This window comes from Prionailurus viverrinus, chromosome E3 (assembly GCF_022837055.1).
Source record: "Prionailurus viverrinus isolate Anna chromosome E3, UM_Priviv_1.0, whole genome shotgun sequence".
Taxonomy (NCBI): Eukaryota; Metazoa; Chordata; class Mammalia; order Carnivora; family Felidae; genus Prionailurus; species Prionailurus viverrinus.
Window position 1 is genome coordinate 19,470,561 of NC_062576.1, and position 15,789 is coordinate 19,486,349.

Consider the following 15,789-nt stretch of genomic DNA (forward strand, 5'->3'; position numbering starts at 1 on the left):
GAGGGCGCAAGGGCTTCAGTCTTGGTTGAAGGTGGAAAAAACCAGATGAAGACGGGCGCTTAGGGTCTGGGACGCCTCTTTCAGTGTCTACCAAGGAAGCTCAGGAGTTTACAGACAGCTGGCGTGGGGAATTCAAAAGATAGGGCCGGGGATGCGGCGGGGGGCGGGGGGCGGTGTTCAACTTTCAACATTCCTTCCACACTTCCTGAGCATGTATGAAGCTCCAACCGGACTAATTGCCGAGACTGAAAACTGATCGTTGGGCTATCTAGAGATAAGCTACTTCCAGAACATTTTAAGATTCCATGATCTCGTTTCATCTCGTTTGATAAGAAGTGTGCCCGGTGGGAGCTGCAGATAAGGAAGCCGAGATTCCGAGGGTTGGGCGACTTCAGCGGTTCGCTGCGACTCCCTGGGGGAACGCACCCGGTGCGGCGCGGGTCTGGGGCCGTCCCCGGTTACCCCGGCGACCGGCCGGCAGTCACGTGACGGGGGAGCAGGCGGAGAAGCTGGAGAGGCGAGCAAGGTCTACTGCCGGGCTTCTGTAGTCCGGCGGCGGTCACGTGTCCAGGGCTCGCGGGAGGTGGAGTTGGCCCCCGGCTCCAGCGTCACATGACCGGCTCCGGGACAACATGGCGGCGGCCGTGGTGCAGCGGCGGGGCTGAGCGACAGCGATTGCAGTGGGCTCCTAACAGGGGTGAGGGGTGGCTTCAGCCTGGGCGGGGGAGGGGAGAGGGGCGCGGGGAGGGGTCCGGGCCCTGTTCAGCCTGCTCCCGTCCCCGACGTCGCTCGCGTTCCACTCGTCCTCTCCGCGCGCTGCGTCTCCCGGAACGGGGAGGCATGACAGGCAGGGCCTGGCTTCCATCCCAGCCGCGCTTTGTGCTTTCGGGCAAGCGCCTGCCGGTCTCTGGGCGCCCCTCCCTCGCCTGGGTTCCCTCCATCCTCTTTTCTCCAGCCTCCTCCCCTCGCAGGTGGGATCGTCGGTGGGACCGGAGCGCGGGCGGGCGAGGCCCCCCGGGACCATGTCCGGGTCCGACACCGCGCCCTTCCTCAGCCAGGCGGATGACACGGACGACGGGCCGGTGCCCGGCACCCCGGGGTTACCGGGGTCCATGGGGAACTCGAAGTCCGAGGATCCCGAGGTCCCGGACCGAGAGGGGCTGCAGCATATCACCGGCTTGTCTCCGGGCCATTCGGCTCTCATAGTGGCGGTGCTGTGCTACATCAACCTCCTCAACTACATGGACCGCTTCACCGTGGCTGGTACTGACTTCTGGGAGGAAGTCAGACTGGGGGAAGGGAAGGGGGTCCCGAAGGTGGGGCTGCCTCGTCGAGCCCATCTCGAGTCTTCTTCACAGGCGTCCTTCCAGACATTGAGCAGTTCTTCGACATCGGAGACAGCAGCTCCGGCCTCATCCAGACCGGTGAGTGGAGGCCCCTCCTGGGCACACGGCAGCTTTTCTTCCTTTTCTGCCCCAAATGGGGTTACATGCCGGCATGCCTGGGGCCTTAACAGAGGTAGAGAAGCCAGACTTAGAGGAGGAGATGGTCTTTATTTCTCTGTGGGTTGCCCTGTTCAGTTAGAACACCACATTTTATTTTATTTAAAAAAAAAATTTTTTTTAACGTTTATTTATTTTTGAGACAGAGAGAGACAGAGCAGGAACGGGGGAGGGGCAGAGAGAGAGGGAGACACAGAATCCGAAACAGGCTGCAGGCTCTGAGCGGTCAGCACAGAGCCCGACGTGGGGCTCGAACTCACGGACCATGAGATCATGACCTGAGCCGAAGTCGGACGCTTAACTGACCAAGCCACCCAGGCGCCCCAGAACACCACATTTTAAAAGGCAGTTTAGTGTAATGGTTAAGACAGACCTGGGTTTAAATCTCAGCTTTCCACTTAGTGTGATGGTAGGCAAGGCCCTCAACCTCTCTAAGCCTTACTTTTCCTTGGTGAGAAGGAAAGAGTAGCAACCCAGAACACCTCAGAGGGCTAATGTGAGAATCAGATGCGATGATTAATGCTGTAAAGTGCATGGTGCCGTGTCCGGAGGATGGTAGGCACCGAAAGATAGGGATGGAAGGCGGTGTCTGGAATGGGGAGAGTTGAGTTTTACTTGCTCAGAACGTTGTGGAAGAGGCAAAGCCAAGGCCAGATCCTCCTTTCCTTCCTTTTCCCCTTCCTTCGTTTCTCAAACATTTCTGAGCGCTTACTCTGTGCCAGGCCCTGGAGGAAGAGGCTGATAGCATACACAGAACTTGCCCGAGACCTTTTAGACCCATTGTCTCCTAATCCTTCCATCAGTCAAAGAACAGGTGGTGGTATCATTTTATAGAAGAAGCAGGTAGTAGTCGCTATGTTTTTATAGGGAAACTGAGGCTTAGAGAATTCGGCCTTGCCCAGAGTCACACAAATGAGAGCAGAGGAGGAGTTTGAAACAAGACCTCGAAGGGTTCTTTGCTCCACCCCAGGCCAGTAAGGACTGGGAAGTATTTAAGGCAAAGTCTAGAGGAATGAGAACAGGATCATAGGCCAAGGTCTGCAAAGCTTTGAATTGTCGAGTTAGAGAAGAAGCAAGTCTTTGTCCGCTCCATTCGCTTTTTCGTTCAACACGTGTTAATGAGCACCTTTTTTATGCAATGCCATGTGTTCCACGGTGGAAACACAGGAGTGGTCATTATAGGCAAGGTCCTTGTCTTCACGGAGCTGACATTCTACTGGGAATGAGCGGGCCACCGTCCTGAAAAACCTAAGCTGATAACGAGGTCATTTTCTGTAGGCTTATTTTGTAAAAGAAAACAGAGTGACTGTGATCAAGAGAGATTGGATATGTGGGGGTTGGGAAGATGTCTGAGCTGGAGCCTACAGGTTCTGTGAAGCTCAGGCGAGTGGAGAAACGTTCCCAGTAGAGAGGACAGTGGGTGCCAAAGGTCCTAAGACGGTGTTGAGCTTGGCAGTTGGGCCATTGGGATGCAGAGAAGGGAAAGTGGATGAGCATGAGGTTGGAGAGGTAGGGAGGGGTTAGATCAGATCGTGGGCCATGGTGTGGAGAGTGGATTTTGCTCTTGGCTGGATGGGAGTCAGCTGGGCCATCCATTCTACAGTGGAAGGTTTGAAAGATGCCAAAGAGGGGCCTGGACTTCTCTGGCAGGAAGCACTGATAGTTTCAGGGTTGGGAGTTATTCCTGAGCCCCCTTGCTCTCCCTGAGCTGGGGTCGGGGTGGGGAAGGGGTACCGGGGCTGGGCTGTGACTCTCTGCTTCTCCTCAGTGTTCATTTCCAGTTACATGGTGTTGGCACCTGTGTTTGGCTACCTGGGTGACAGGTACAATCGGAAGTATCTCATGTGCGGGGGCATTGCCTTCTGGTCCCTGGTGACACTGGGGTCGTCCTTCATCCCCAGAGAGGTGAGGCCCCATGCTGGCTCCTGTTTCTGCCCCACCCCCACCCCCCACCCATCAGTCTTTGCTGCCATTCTTTGGGGTCGTTGCAGACTGGGCCTGGGGAACTTATGCAGTTTCCTTGGTCCATGCCGTCTTCTCCTCCCTGCTTGCCTGAGTTAATCTGCCCACCCCATCTACTTCCCCTTTCTTCTAGAACACTCTTCTGTCATCCCCTTTCCCCCTAACCATTGACTGCTTACACTCCACACTTAAACACTCCCACTTCTATACCATGGAAAAGACCTTACCTGGACTGTCTGTCCTCTGTCTTCCTCTTCTGAGTCAGACTGCCCACAAGGTCCCCTTGACCGAGCTCCATCCTGGGTGAAGGAGCAGACAGGGAGAGGCTCTCACTTTGCTTGCACTTCCTCTCCTCCCACTCACCCCGGAACACTGCTGGCCAACCTACCCCCACCACTCCATTGCCAAAGTGACAGAAACCTTTTGGTTGCTAAATGTAGCTCCTGCTTCCTAATCCTGCTCTTGCTAGATCTCCTGGGAGCCTCTGGCTCTATTGACTCACTTCCTCCTTCCGGAAACTCTCTCCTAACTTCTGTGATGCCACTCTTGTGGTTTTCTTCCCGCCTCCTTGGCTGTCACTTCTTTGCTCCTTTGAAATCCCTTCTGTCTGTTCTTACTCTCTGCCCCTGGAACTCTGTCCTCAGCCCCGGGTACTGCATACTCTCCTTGGGTGATCATGCCCTGTCCTTAGCTTCAGGTGTCTTTGATAGACGAATAAACTTCCGCCTCAGATTATTATTCACGATTGGAGTGTCTTGGATGGTAGAAATTAAGATTTGTTCTACACCTGTCGGGGCACGAGATATTGAATAAAACTTGTATCGTCCCGTCGTGGTGATAGTTGTGTGAGCAAGTTATTGTTTTCCCCCTTTTCAGATGAGGAAACTGAGGCTCAGAGAGGTTAAGTTGCTTTCCCAAAGTCACAGCTAGTACGTAGTGGAGCCAGGATTCAAGCTCAGGTCTGTCCAGCTCAGGCCTCGCCCACCATCCCCGCCCCCTCTCCCGAGCCGGCTGGTGAAGGCGGGGTGCCACCTCCCCCATGTTTCGTTCCCCAGCAATTCTGGCTCCTCCTCCTGACCCGGGGCCTGGTGGGGGTCGGGGAGGCCAGTTACTCCACTATCGCGCCCACCCTCATCGCCGACCTCTTCGTGGCAGACCAGCGGAGTCGGATGCTTAGTGTGTTCTACTTTGCCATCCCGGTGGGCAGGTGCGTGGGCCTGGGGCCTGGGGGGGAGCACGGGAGGCAGGAGGGCCTGGCGTTGGGGCACGGCTGACCGGCTATCCCCTCTCCTCTCCCATCCCCTTTCCCCAGTGGTCTGGGTTACATTGCCGGCTCCAAAGTGAAAGATATGGCCGGGGACTGGCACTGGGCTCTGCGGGTGAGTTTGGACACAGCCTGGGGGAGGGTCAGCGACATTGTCACTGCTTCTCCCTTTCCTACCTTCAGACATCTCCTAACCCTAACCACCACCACCACCCCCCGCCTTTTAAGGCAGCGCTCACTCTGCCAAGCCTGTGGGAAGCCATGTGCAGACAGAACTCTTGGTTGTGGGTGGTAGCAGCTCACTGTAAAACTGTAAGCTCCCGGATGGGACTCTATTGGCTCTCATAGTGGAAAGCCCCAGGGTGAGCGTCAGGTAAAGCTGGATCCAGGACTCCCACTCTGTCCTAGGAGTTTGATCAACCTTTTTCTCAGTGCTGCTTTTCCTCTGTGTTAATTTCATTCTCAAGCAAGTGAAAGCTCCACGCATTTATCTTCCCATTTAGAAACCTCGCCACCCTGAATCCTTGAGCACTAAGTCCTGGATGGTGTCTGATTAGATGAGCACGGGTCACGTGCCTGCCACTAAACAATCACCGAGGCCAGGGAGGTTCACAGCACTCTTGTCGGCCAAGTCTGGGTTATAAGCCCTGCCCTGTTTGAACCACATGGACTGAGAGAAGTGGGGGGAGTAGTTTCCCAAAAGGAAACTGGGGTGCTGTTACCAAAGAGGGAGCAGTTAGGCTTGCAGAAGCAGGGGGCCCCTAGTGGCAGTTGCTCTGCCCTCCAAACGCACGTTCAGCTTCCTTGAGCACGTGGCTTACTGGGTGTTTGAGGTCTTGGGGCCTGAGTTGCCTTCACACACCCTCACTTTCTCCCATCCCAGGGGTGTGGAGGTGTCCCTGCCTGTCTGTGCCTGTCCTGAAGCCCACTCTTTCCCCAGGTGACACCAGGTCTAGGAGTGGTGGCTGTTCTGCTGCTGTTCCTGGTAGTCCGGGAGCCGCCACGGGGAGCTGTGGAACGCCACTCAGACTCACCACCCCTGAACCCCACCTCGTGGTGGGCAGATCTGAGGGCTCTGGCAAGGAAGTGAGTTTAGTTCCATTCTAACCCAACATCTGAGGCCCCCCAGGGAGGCCTCCGTATTTGTTCTGAGATTTACAGGAGCATGGTCTTTGTTTTCTGCCAGCTGGCCCTCCCCCAAAGCCAGGTCACCACTGCCCCCTTGTGGCAGATGCTTGAATTACAGGCCCAGATCCTGGGCGCCAAGACGGCTTCCACACCCGTCTCCTAACCTTACTTTAAAAGTAAGCCGGGGAGAGAGAGTAGAAGTCCCCTACCCTGGCACCTCAGTGGAGTCTGAGTTCCTTCTTCCCACCTGTCTTCAGTCCTAGTTTCATCCTCTCTTCCCTTGGCTTCACTGCTGTGGCCTTCGTCACGGGCTCCCTGGCTCTTTGGGCTCCTGCATTCTTGCTGCGTTCCCGTGTGGTCTTGGGGGAGACCCCACCCTGCCTTCCTGGAGACTCCTGCTCTTCCTCTGACAGGTACCCAGATGGGGGCTAGGCTAGGGGTAGCCTGCAGGTGGCAGGGGATGGAGCGGAGAGAGTCACTGATTCAGGGTCAGGCTACTTCTTCTCCCAGTCTCAGTTTTCCTGGCGGAGGAAACCGATGGTAGGATAATGCCTTCCTCTCAGAGCTCCGTGAACCATAGAGTACCTGGATAGACCTGGGGTCAGGGTGGCTGGGATGGAGCATCTTCTCCAGGCGGTGGGGGCGAGGCGAGGGGGCTTTGCAGGCAGAGGGACTGGCTCCCATGTCCCTCCCCCTGCCCCCAGCCTCATCTTTGGGCTCATCACCTGCCTGACCGGGGTCCTGGGTGTGGGCCTGGGCGTGGAGATCAGCCGCCGCCTCCGCCGTTCCAACCCCCGGGCTGACCCACTGGTCTGTGCTGCTGGCCTCCTGGGCTCCGCACCCTTCCTCTTCCTGTCCCTTGCCTGTGCTCGTGGTAGCATCGTGGCCACCTATGTGAGTAGCCAGCAGGTGTCAAAAGGGGTGTTGTGGGTCTGAGGTGGTGGGGCGGTGTGCCGGGGCAGGACTGGGGTTCATCAGCATAGTGGTTCAGAGACCACTTGAACCAGAAGGCCTGGTTTTGGACCGCAACTCTGGCTCTTCCCAGCTGTGTGACATTAGGCAAGTGAGTTAAACTCTCTGTGCTCAGTCTTAGCATCTGTAAAATGGGAATAAGAGCTTTGTCTCACAGGGGTGTCTCGAGGATTAAGTTGAATGAGTTACTACGTGGGCCTGGTCCAGGGTCGTGTGTTTGCTCTTGTTGCGACGAGACCAACCCCCCCTACCCTCCTCCATCTCCCCGCTTCCAATCCCCCCCCCCCCCCGCCCCACCAGATTTTCATCTTTATTGGAGAGACGCTGCTGTCCATGAACTGGGCCGTCGTGGCTGACATTCTGTTGGTGAGTAGGCAGGCCACTGCAGGATTAGCCCAGAGGCTGTTGGGAGCAAGGAGTGGGGGCGGAGGCCTCACTTGCCTTAATTGAGGCCTTCACCCCTTCTTCAAAACCCAGCCCCAGACTGAATTCAGAGTCAGCCCCAGATGGGCCTGGAGTCTGGGCATTCACCCCACTCACACCTCAGGGCCGGGGTTCACCTTTGACCTCAGCCTAGACTGAGCCTTGGCCCTGTCCTTGCCCTCTGCCTCCCACCCCCCTCCTCCCCAGTATGTGGTGATTCCCACGCGACGGTCCACTGCCGAGGCCTTCCAGATCGTGCTGTCCCACCTGCTGGGCGATGCTGGGAGCCCCTACCTCGTTGGCCTGGTGAGCACCGCCCCTTGGCTGGACCCGGGGTGGGGATCGGGGGACCCTGCGTTCCTGGCACTGTCTGACAGCCGTTGGCCTCAGCTTGAGCTGACTTACAAGGTCTGACCCAGCGGGGTGTTCGTGTGCTCTGCGCCCGGCGCCCCTCACCTCGGAGCCTCAGCCAGGCGGGCAGGACTTCGTTTTGGAAGATTCCGCAGCGAGGCCACGGGGCTGTCCCTGGTTCTCCAGACCACCCTTCTTTGCCAGCTCCCGACTCCTTTGTTCTTCCGCAGTCCGGGGGCTCCCTGTCCGTGACTCGTTCTCCTGGCTCTCCTTTCTCGTCTCCCTGCAGATCTCCGACCGCCTCCGCCGGAGCTGGCCCCCCTCCTTCTTGTCCGAGTTCCGAGCCCTGCAGTTCTCCCTCATGCTCTGCGCCTTCGTCGGCGCTCTGGGCGGGGCAGCCTTCCTGGGCACTGCCATTTTCATTGAGGGTGACCGCCGGCAGGCTCAGCTGCACGTGCAGGGTCAGTGGGGGCCTTCCCTTTGTCCATCCCTGACTCCTTGCCCAACTTCATGATACCCGTGCTTGTCCGTCCGTCCATCTGTCCGGACCTGGCTTCTCTCAGCCCACGGTTCTTCCCCCATCCTGCTTTGGGTCCGGCTGTCCAACGAGCTGACGCTCCACTGTGCCCGCAGCGCTGGTGGCTCTGCCGCCCCGTGTCCACTTCCCACCGCCCGTCTGTCCCCTCCCTGGCTTTGTGTCTTTCCGTCCATCCAGCCCTGGCTCTGACCCCTCCCTTGGCAGGTCTGCTGCGTGAGGCAGGGCCCACAGACGACCGGATCGTGGTACCCCGGCGAGGCCGCTCCACCCGCGTCCCCGTGTCCAGCGTGCTCATCTGAGGGGCCGTCGCTCGCCAGCGCGCATCCCTATCCCAGCTGGCCCTGGGCCCGCCCCAGAAGGTGCCCGGGCCCGAACCCTTGGACTGGCCCAGCTTCTAGGAACGGCCTCGGGCCGCGTTCCAGCTCCCATACACTACACAGGCAGCGGGCGGTCGGGGCAGGGGGGCGGTGGGTCCGGGAGGGGCCTTCCTCTCTCCTGGAGCAGCCCCAGGGGCTTGGTGCTATTTGTAACTGAATAAAATTTGTAGTCAGACCCCAAGTGCCTGCTCGAGTCTCTCTGGGCGGTAGTATCTCTGGCTGGCAGACCGCAGGGGATGCCCTCTAGCCCCAGGACTCCCGGGGCTAGAGGGTCACTCCTGTGGGGACCTTAGGCAAATCCCTGCTCTCCGGGGCCTGGCGAGCAGCAGTGTGGGGTGAGCGAGCTCAGTATGACCGTGAGTCAGAACCGTGGTTCCCCTAGAGCCCGCCCCCTCTTGGCAGGCCGGCCAGGGTGAGGTGGGGTGGGCACTGCCCTGTGCCCCTCAGCTCCCAGGGGCAGGGCCTCCCTCCTGGCTGCCTCCTTGAGCCACGGCTGTGGAGGCCGTGGCTGTGGGCTGGGCTGTCCGCGTCTTGCCCTTCTTCCCCTGGTAGGGCTCGCTCTGCGTCCTGGGGGCCAGCAGACCCCTCTCGAGGGCCTGCGGGTGGCCCCGCGGGCCTCCGCCTCCCCCTCCCCACCGGCTGGGTGGGGGTGGGAAGGGGGCGGGTGCAGCTGGCTGAGCCCGATGATTTCCTGCCCTCGCCCGGGCTCACCACAGCTTCCTGCCACAGGCGGGCAGGCGCTGAGGAGAAGCAGGCGCCTAGCCGAGCGGCAGGTAGGGCTGGGGCGCGCAGGGGCCGCGCCGCCGGGTGACTGGTGCCCCAGACTCCAGCCCGGACCCTGGCCGGACTGCGCAGGGAGCAGGGGTCTTGCACGGTCGGCGCTGACCCGCCCCCCCCCCCCCCCCCCCCCACTCAGCCCAGAAAGGGGAAGGGGCCAGTGAGTCCCCAAGGAGGGCGCGCTTGCCCCCCACCCACCCCACCCCCCCCCCGTCGGGCTTCCAGGCTGTGCCCACCCGTCTCCCGCATCCCTGCTGGCCTGGCCCTCACCCCTCCGCGGCTCGGCCCTTGAGGGGGTGAGCGGCGGGCAGCCGGGCCTGGTGCAAGCTCTCTCCCGCAGATGGAGGCGGTCGTCCTGATCCCCTACGTGCTGGGCCTCCTGCTGCTGCCGCTGCTGGCGGTGGTGCTGTGCGTGCGGTGCCGAGAGCTGCCAGGTGAGTGGGGGCTCGGCCCTCCTCTACCTCTCACTCCATCCCGACTGTCCCGAACTCTGCTTGCACGCGAGACCTGAGCCCCGTACTCCCAGCCTCTCCCCTCTTCACCCCGCTTCCTGCCTTACTGGCTTCTCTTCCCCAGGCTCCTATGACAATACGGCCTCTGACAGGTGAGTTGCCCGTCGACCCTAGGTGGCTCCCTCAGTGCCCTGTGTGGCCTCGGGGAGGGGAGGGGACTGGGATGGGAGCTGGGGTCTCTCCTGCCCCTTACCTATCTGTGTCTCTCCCCTGCCAGCTTGGCCCCAAGTAGCATCGTGATCAAACGCCCTCGTGAGTACATGGAGGGTCCTCTCCCTCGGGTGTAGGGGAGGGGGTCCCCTGGCGTGTGAGAGAAAGCGTGCCTCTGTTCAGGTTCCCCCCCACGGTGGCTGCCCACATGGCTTTGATCTGAGCTGGGGATAGGAAGGGAGATGGGTGTCCTCAGGCCGGTGCAGGGCCCAGGGGGTTCACAGAATTCGCCTGCCCTTTGAGGCCTCGATGAGTGTGGGGGCAAAATGTCTGGAGTCGTTCCTTGAGCTTGGTCTCGTGTCCTCAGCCACACTCGCCACCTGGACACCAGCCACCTCCTATCCTCCTGTTACCTCCTACCCACCCTTGAGCCAGCCGGACCTGCTTCCCATCCCGTGAGTAGCATCCTCCCCTCCAAATCCCCCTTTTTACCCCCTCGCCTCTGAGGATTGGGGATCTCTTTCCCTGTTGCAACCCCTCTTGGTCCAGTGCCCCATCTCAGCATGACTTCTGACCTTTGACTCCCAGGAGGTCCCCACAGCCCCCTGGGGGCTCCCACCGCATGCCATCTTCCCGGCAGGACTCAGATGGTGGTAAGTGTGGAGCAGGGCTCAGGGGGCTGGGGCTGGGCAGAGGACAGACCCCGTGTGAGCTGACTCAGCCTCCCTCTTGCTCTCTCTCTGAAGCCAACAGTGTGGCGAGCTACGAGAACGAGGGTGCGTCTGGGGCCCCAGGTGCCCTGGTTGCAGGGAGGCTGGGGCCTGGGCTGGGCCCTGCTGATCGCTGTGTCGTTACCTCAGAGCCCGCCTGTGAGGACGACGATGAAGATGAGGAGGAGGATTATCCCAACGAGGGCTACTTGTGAGTGGCCGGGTGGGGGGGTGGGAGCTCCAGCTGGGGGTCCTTACTCACCTGCCCCTTGACTTGTCCTCAGGGAGGTGCTTCCTGACAGCACGCCAGCAACAGGCACTGCTGTCCCACCGGCTCCCGCGCCCAGCAACCCCGGCCTCCGAGACAGCGCCTTCTCCAGTGAGTTGGCCATTTCTGACACTCTGCGTTGCGGCCCGTCTGCTCTTCCCTCTCCTGTTATTTCTTTGATGCTTGCTGCCCCTCTGCATTCTCTCTCCTCTCTTTCTAGAACACCTGTCCCTCAGGGCGGACTTCCACTCTGATCTGCTGGTTTCCTTACTTTTTCTATCCTCTTTTCTATTTCTTTGTCTTTCCCTTTTATCGTCTGTGAGATTTCTCCAACTTCACTATTCTTTGAGACTCTGTTCTTTTGTCTCTTATCTGAAAGCTCTTTTCTTGGCCTCTGGTGTTCCTTTTTCATAGCCTTCTGTTCTTGTTTCACAGAGACAATACCATCTTGTACATTTCTAAAGATATTGATTATAGATTGTCTTCTTTGAGGGTTTTTTGGAAGTTTTCTTCTGCTTCCGGCATCATTTTGGTTTCCTTTGAGCTGCTTTTCTCCCTTCGTGTTCGTCTCACGTTGCCTGTTAGAGGCTTCCTTCCATGTTTGGTGATCTTCCATTTTCTGTCGCTCTCCTCACTTTCCGTACCTGTTCCGGGCCATTCCTTCTACACCCTGGCTTCGTGAGCGAGCTCGATTCCCAACTCCCCACCTCCCCTGAGCTCATTTATTCATCCATCCCTCACTTACTCGCCGTGTTTACTGGGTGCCTCTGATAAAACAGCTCACGAGGTAGTGTCATGATAAAGGAGCTCAGCTTGTCAGGGACCTACTACGTGCCTTTCTGAGAGCATTTCGTGTATTAACTCATTAAACCTCAGGATCCCCAGGTGCTCTTGAGCCCATCTCTTCCCTTCCTGCACCTCGGTTGTCCTGACTGTACGACAGGAGGGACCACGTATCTCATAGACACTTGGCGGCCCCGTTCAGATATTCTCGGCTTTAGTTCTCACGGTGCTCCTGGGAGGTGGGTGCCGCCCCTCACCCTATTCTACAGATGAGAACACCGAGGCCCAGAGAGGCTAGGTAGCTTGTGTGAGGTTACACGACTGTCAGTGTGGGAGCTGGGTTTGCACCTGGGCTCTCTGGCTCCAAAGCCTGCCTCGTCCACGGCCTCGTGGAGAAACAGGTCCGCGTGAAGGGACAAGATAGGTGGGAGGCACCCGGGTGGCTCAGTCACTTAGGCGTCCGACTCTTGATCCCGTCTCAGGTCTTGATCTCGGGGTCGTGAGTTCAGGTCCCACGTTGGGCTCCGTGCTTGGTGGGGAGCCTACTTTAAGTAAATAAAAAAGGGCAAGATGGCGCCGATGGCTCCAGGTGCTGGAAGACACCAGGATGGAAGCGGGGGTCAGGGCAGGCCTGGCCGACGGGGCCAGTGGGGCGACAGCACCTCAGACTCGGCACCCCACAAGCGTTGTCTCACACGTGCCACCCAGCGCCATGGCTCCGAGCTGCCCTCTGCCCCTGCCCCCAGCCTGGCCGACATGCTGTCTGTTCTCCCCCATACTTCCACCCCCTCTCATCCGCTCTGGGCACGTTGCCCTACTTCTCGCCATCACCAGGGCCTCTGTGGGACCCTCTGGGGCTGGCTGCGGGGCGGCCTCTGGGGTCTGTGCTCGGGGCTCTGGGTGACAGTGCCGGGGGCCCTGCTTCTCCTGCAGTGGAGTCGGGGGAGGATTACGTGAACGTCCCCGAGAGCGAGGAGAGTGCAGACGTGTCTCTGGGTGAGTGGCCGGTGCCCCCTAGGGTCCCCCTTCCCTCCCCCACCCTCACCTGCTGTGGCCCTCTTTCTGAGTGTCCTGTTCTCTCACCCTCCACGTGGCCGTCCCCCCTTCTGATCTGTCCCCGCAGATGGGAGCCGGGAGTACGTGAATGTGTCCCAGGAGCTGCCACCCGTGGCTAGGAGCGAGCCTGGTGTGTGCTGGGATGCGGGGTGGCAGGAGCTTGGGGTAACGTGAAAGGTAACGTGCCCGGGGCAGGAGGGACGGTCTGTGAGCTTAAGACTGATCTCTTTCCCCTTCCAGCCATCCTGAGCTCCCGGAACGACGACGAGGAAGAGGGAGCTCCAGATTATGAGAATCTGCAGGGGCTTAACTGAGGGTCCGGTGAGAGGCCCTGCCCACCCTTCCGCGGCCCCTCAGCCCTATCCTCCGACTCCTTCGGGGACCCCTCGGACCCCCACTGACCTCCTGACATTGCAACCCCTCCCTCTCCCTGTCCTGTTGTTTCAGCGCGAGGCCATGCCTGTCCTCGAGCCAGCCTTGCTCGGGAGTGCCGAGCTGGGCAGCTGGCAGTGGCTCTGGGGGACCCTCCTAGGCACCCCACCCTGACTGCAGCCTGAGAACAGCCTGAGAATCTCCCCCCTAACTTATTGTCACTTTGGGGTCCAGTCTGTGTGCCCCCAACACTCTGCACCTTCTGACGCAGCCTGAGAATGAGCTACCCTGGCCCCGGCCCCATTCAGCGGCAGAATAAAGGCTGGTGTGGTCTGTAGCGCTCTTGCCCTTGGGGGGCCCGTGGGGGGCAGTCCGAGTGAGGGTGGGCTTGCCTGGGCGCCCGTGTGGGAGCTGTGTGCACGCACGTGTGTGTGTGTGTGTGTGTGTGTGTGTGTGTGTGTCTGGGGGTCTCCATCCCCCCTGGGCCGCCGTGCTCCTGAGGGTCCTCACCAGCCGTTGGGAGTGACCAAATGGTGCCTGGGGCATGGCGCTTCGGCGTGAGGCAAGTCCGACCCAGACTGGGCCTCCTGGGCTTCGAGGCTTCGATGCATCTCCCCCAACGCGATAGTCCACCGGACCCACGGCAGACGATGGCTGGGATGATGGGAGGGCAGGGCATGGGGAACCTTGGGTGCAGAGTGACCTTCGAGAGCAAGACTGCTTCCTGCCGGGCCTCATTTTCTCCATCTTTAGAGCAAGGGGGTGGACTTGACCCCAAGCAACTGAAAGGTAATGTGCGATGCAGCCTTTTCGGACTCGGGTGTGCAGATGTGCTCACCGGGGGGTCTTGCTAAAATGCAGATTCCGAATGAGTAGGTCTGGGATGGGGCCCGAGAGTCTGCATTTCAGAGAAACTACCAGATGCTTCTGATAGCGCTCTTCCGAGAACCAGACTTCGAGCACCTTCTGGTGGACGCCCTGGTCATTGTGATTGGCTCTGGTCTGGGCACGGGACGTAATCTGGGCCACCGAGGACCAGCCCTGGGACTTGGGCCGGAAAGTGACCGGAAGGAGAAGCTCTTTTTGCTCCATGGCAGTTGGTAAACTGGAAGAATATATTCCTGGCGCTACTTGGCGAGCCTGCCCAAGAACGAAGTCCACGTGGAGGAGAGAATGGCCTCGAGGTGGACAGGGTGTTGGAATCTCTGGGTCCAGTCACATCTGAAGCGAGACACCCCCCTCAGACTTCCCAGTTACATGGGCCAATAAATTACCCGTTGTCTTCACCCGGCTTGACTTGGGATTTCTGTTGCACACGCCAAAGTAGCCCTGAGCGACGCACACAGTTGTTGACGTCCTTTGTTGGCTCCAAAGGCAATAGTGACAGCTTCCCTTCAAGCATGCGCCATGTTTCCATGCTTCCCTCATTCGCTCGCTGCCGTTCCCCTGGGGTCAGTTCCTGTGGGTATCCCCATTCGCAGGTGAGGAAGCAGGCCCAGAGAGGAGAAGCGATTTGCCCAAAGGCACACAGCCAAAGTGGCAAGTCTGGGATTCGATCTGGGGCTGTTGGCCTCTGGAGTCACTGCTGCCAATGTCCTTGCTCTGGGTGTTGTGCAAAGGGTCGGCTGCTCTACAAGGGAAGCTTGTGAGAGGCCCGATTGGAGAAATGGGGGAGGGAGGCTTAGAGAGAGCGTTGGACAGGCTGGATGTCAACAGGGAGAGTTTATCTGGAGGAAATAGACGAGAAGAGGCACCTTTGTGCCTGGGCCAAGGAACAGAAAGTTTATCACAAAGGTATGCCGGTGCAAGCACCCTGGAGAACGATCTAGCAACATCAGTAAGGCTGAAGATGGTGTGTCCCTTTATCTAGCAAACTCTCGGGTATAAACCCAGAGCAGCTGGCACACGGGCTCAGGGGGCGGGCACCTGGGGCTCGGGGCAGCCTTGCAATGGCCAACAGCTGGCAACGGTAGGGGCCGTGACCAGGAGAATGGACAGGGCCTGTAGCCCAGTCACAGCACGGACGCCTCCCAGCAGGTGAAAATAAGTGCATTGGGGCAACACCAGTCAGCGCAGATATATATCACCAAGAGAATATGGAGTGAGAACCAGAAAACAAGTTCTTTTATTTGTATATAGAAAGTTGGAAACATGAAAACCGAAATATATGGTTCAGGGATACACAGCGTGTGCAAAACGGGCAAAGCAACGAGGAACACCAAGTTCAGGAGAGAGGCAACCGTGCGGCCAAGCGCAGGGAAGGGTCGGGAAGGCATTCGGGAAGGCCTCCGTGATAAGTGTAATGTCTTATTCTTAAGCGGAGTTGGGTACACAAGTGTTTGGGACAGGATTCTCTTAAGTGTTTGCATATCTAAGTGATTTTGTAATAAGAGAGACCGAGGCCTAAGGAGGGAATAAGTGGGGGCGGGAGGATAGGGCAGCTTTAAGAGGCAGTGAACGGGCTGAGAATTGCTGGTCGGTCTATGCCAAGGCGGGTGAGTTCCAGGCCTTAGCAGCAGCATGTGCAAAGGCCCTGAGGTGGGGGGGGGGGGGGGGCGCGGTGGGGAGGCTGTTGCATGAGAAGTGGTGGTGGGCTAGCCGAAGAAGTGGCAGGGGCAATGGAGAGGGGTGGTGGAATGAGATG

The 15,789-nt window shown here is 59.0% G+C and overlaps 2 protein-coding genes across 7 annotated transcripts; both read left to right on the forward strand.

Annotated features, from left to right (window-relative positions):
* Positions 1-545: 545 nt before the first annotated feature.
* On the forward strand, positions 546-8,692 carry SPNS1 (SPNS lysolipid transporter 1, lysophospholipid). 5 transcript variants are annotated; one of them, XM_047838783.1, is made up of 13 exons: positions 546-697; positions 1,059-1,263; positions 1,359-1,424; positions 3,271-3,407; positions 4,520-4,671; positions 4,777-4,843; positions 5,669-5,814; positions 6,114-6,269; positions 6,561-6,750; positions 7,129-7,194; positions 7,459-7,557; positions 7,892-8,063; positions 8,345-8,692. In XM_047838783.1, exons 2-13 carry the CDS (start codon positions 1,113-1,115, stop codon positions 8,437-8,439), a joined length of 1,497 nt encoding a protein of 498 aa, XP_047694739.1. In that variant the 5' UTR covers positions 546-697; positions 1,059-1,112; the 3' UTR covers positions 8,440-8,692. The 5 variants fall into 5 exon arrangements, with proteins under 5 accessions (XP_047694739.1, XP_047694737.1, XP_047694741.1 ...); XM_047838781.1 differs by having other exon boundaries at positions 568-697; positions 972-1,263; XM_047838782.1 differs by having other exon boundaries at positions 606-697; positions 956-1,263.
* Positions 8,693-8,836: 144 nt separating this feature from the next.
* On the forward strand, positions 8,837-14,431 carry LAT (linker for activation of T cells). Of its 2 annotated transcripts, XM_047838787.1 has the most exons (13): positions 8,837-9,290; positions 9,635-9,728; positions 9,871-9,898; positions 10,024-10,058; positions 10,324-10,411; positions 10,545-10,609; positions 10,703-10,732; positions 10,817-10,877; positions 10,951-11,045; positions 12,651-12,713; positions 12,841-12,903; positions 13,014-13,094; positions 13,221-14,431. In XM_047838787.1, the coding sequence occupies exons 1-12, from the start codon at positions 9,201-9,203 to the stop codon at positions 13,085-13,087; spliced, it is 786 nt and encodes a 261-aa protein (XP_047694743.1). In that variant the 5' UTR covers positions 8,837-9,200; the 3' UTR covers positions 13,088-13,094; positions 13,221-14,431. The 2 variants fall into 2 exon arrangements, with proteins under 2 accessions (XP_047694743.1, XP_047694742.1); XM_047838786.1 differs by having other exon boundaries at positions 10,703-10,877.
* Positions 14,432-15,789: the final 1,358 nt, after the last annotated feature.

Coding starts and splice junctions, on each gene's coding strand:
- SPNS1 (XM_047838781.1), top strand. CDS start 1,023: ATGTCCGGGTCCGACACCGCGCCCTTCCTCAGCCAGGCGGATGACACG. Junction 6,751..7,128: donor GTAGCATCGTGGCCACCTAT/GTGAGTAGCCAG, acceptor CCGCCCCACCAG/ATTTTCATCTTTATTGGAGA. Junction 7,195..7,458: donor TCGTGGCTGACATTCTGTTG/GTGAGTAGGCAG, acceptor CCTCCTCCCCAG/TATGTGGTGATTCCCACGCG.
- LAT (XM_047838786.1), top strand. CDS start 9,201: ATGATTTCCTGCCCTCGCCCGGGCTCACCACAGCTTCCTGCCACAGGC. Junction 10,412..10,544: donor CCGGACCTGCTTCCCATCCC/GTGAGTAGCATC, acceptor TTTGACTCCCAG/GAGGTCCCCACAGCCCCCTG. Junction 12,714..12,840: donor GAGTGCAGACGTGTCTCTGG/GTGAGTGGCCGG, acceptor CTGTCCCCGCAG/ATGGGAGCCGGGAGTACGTG.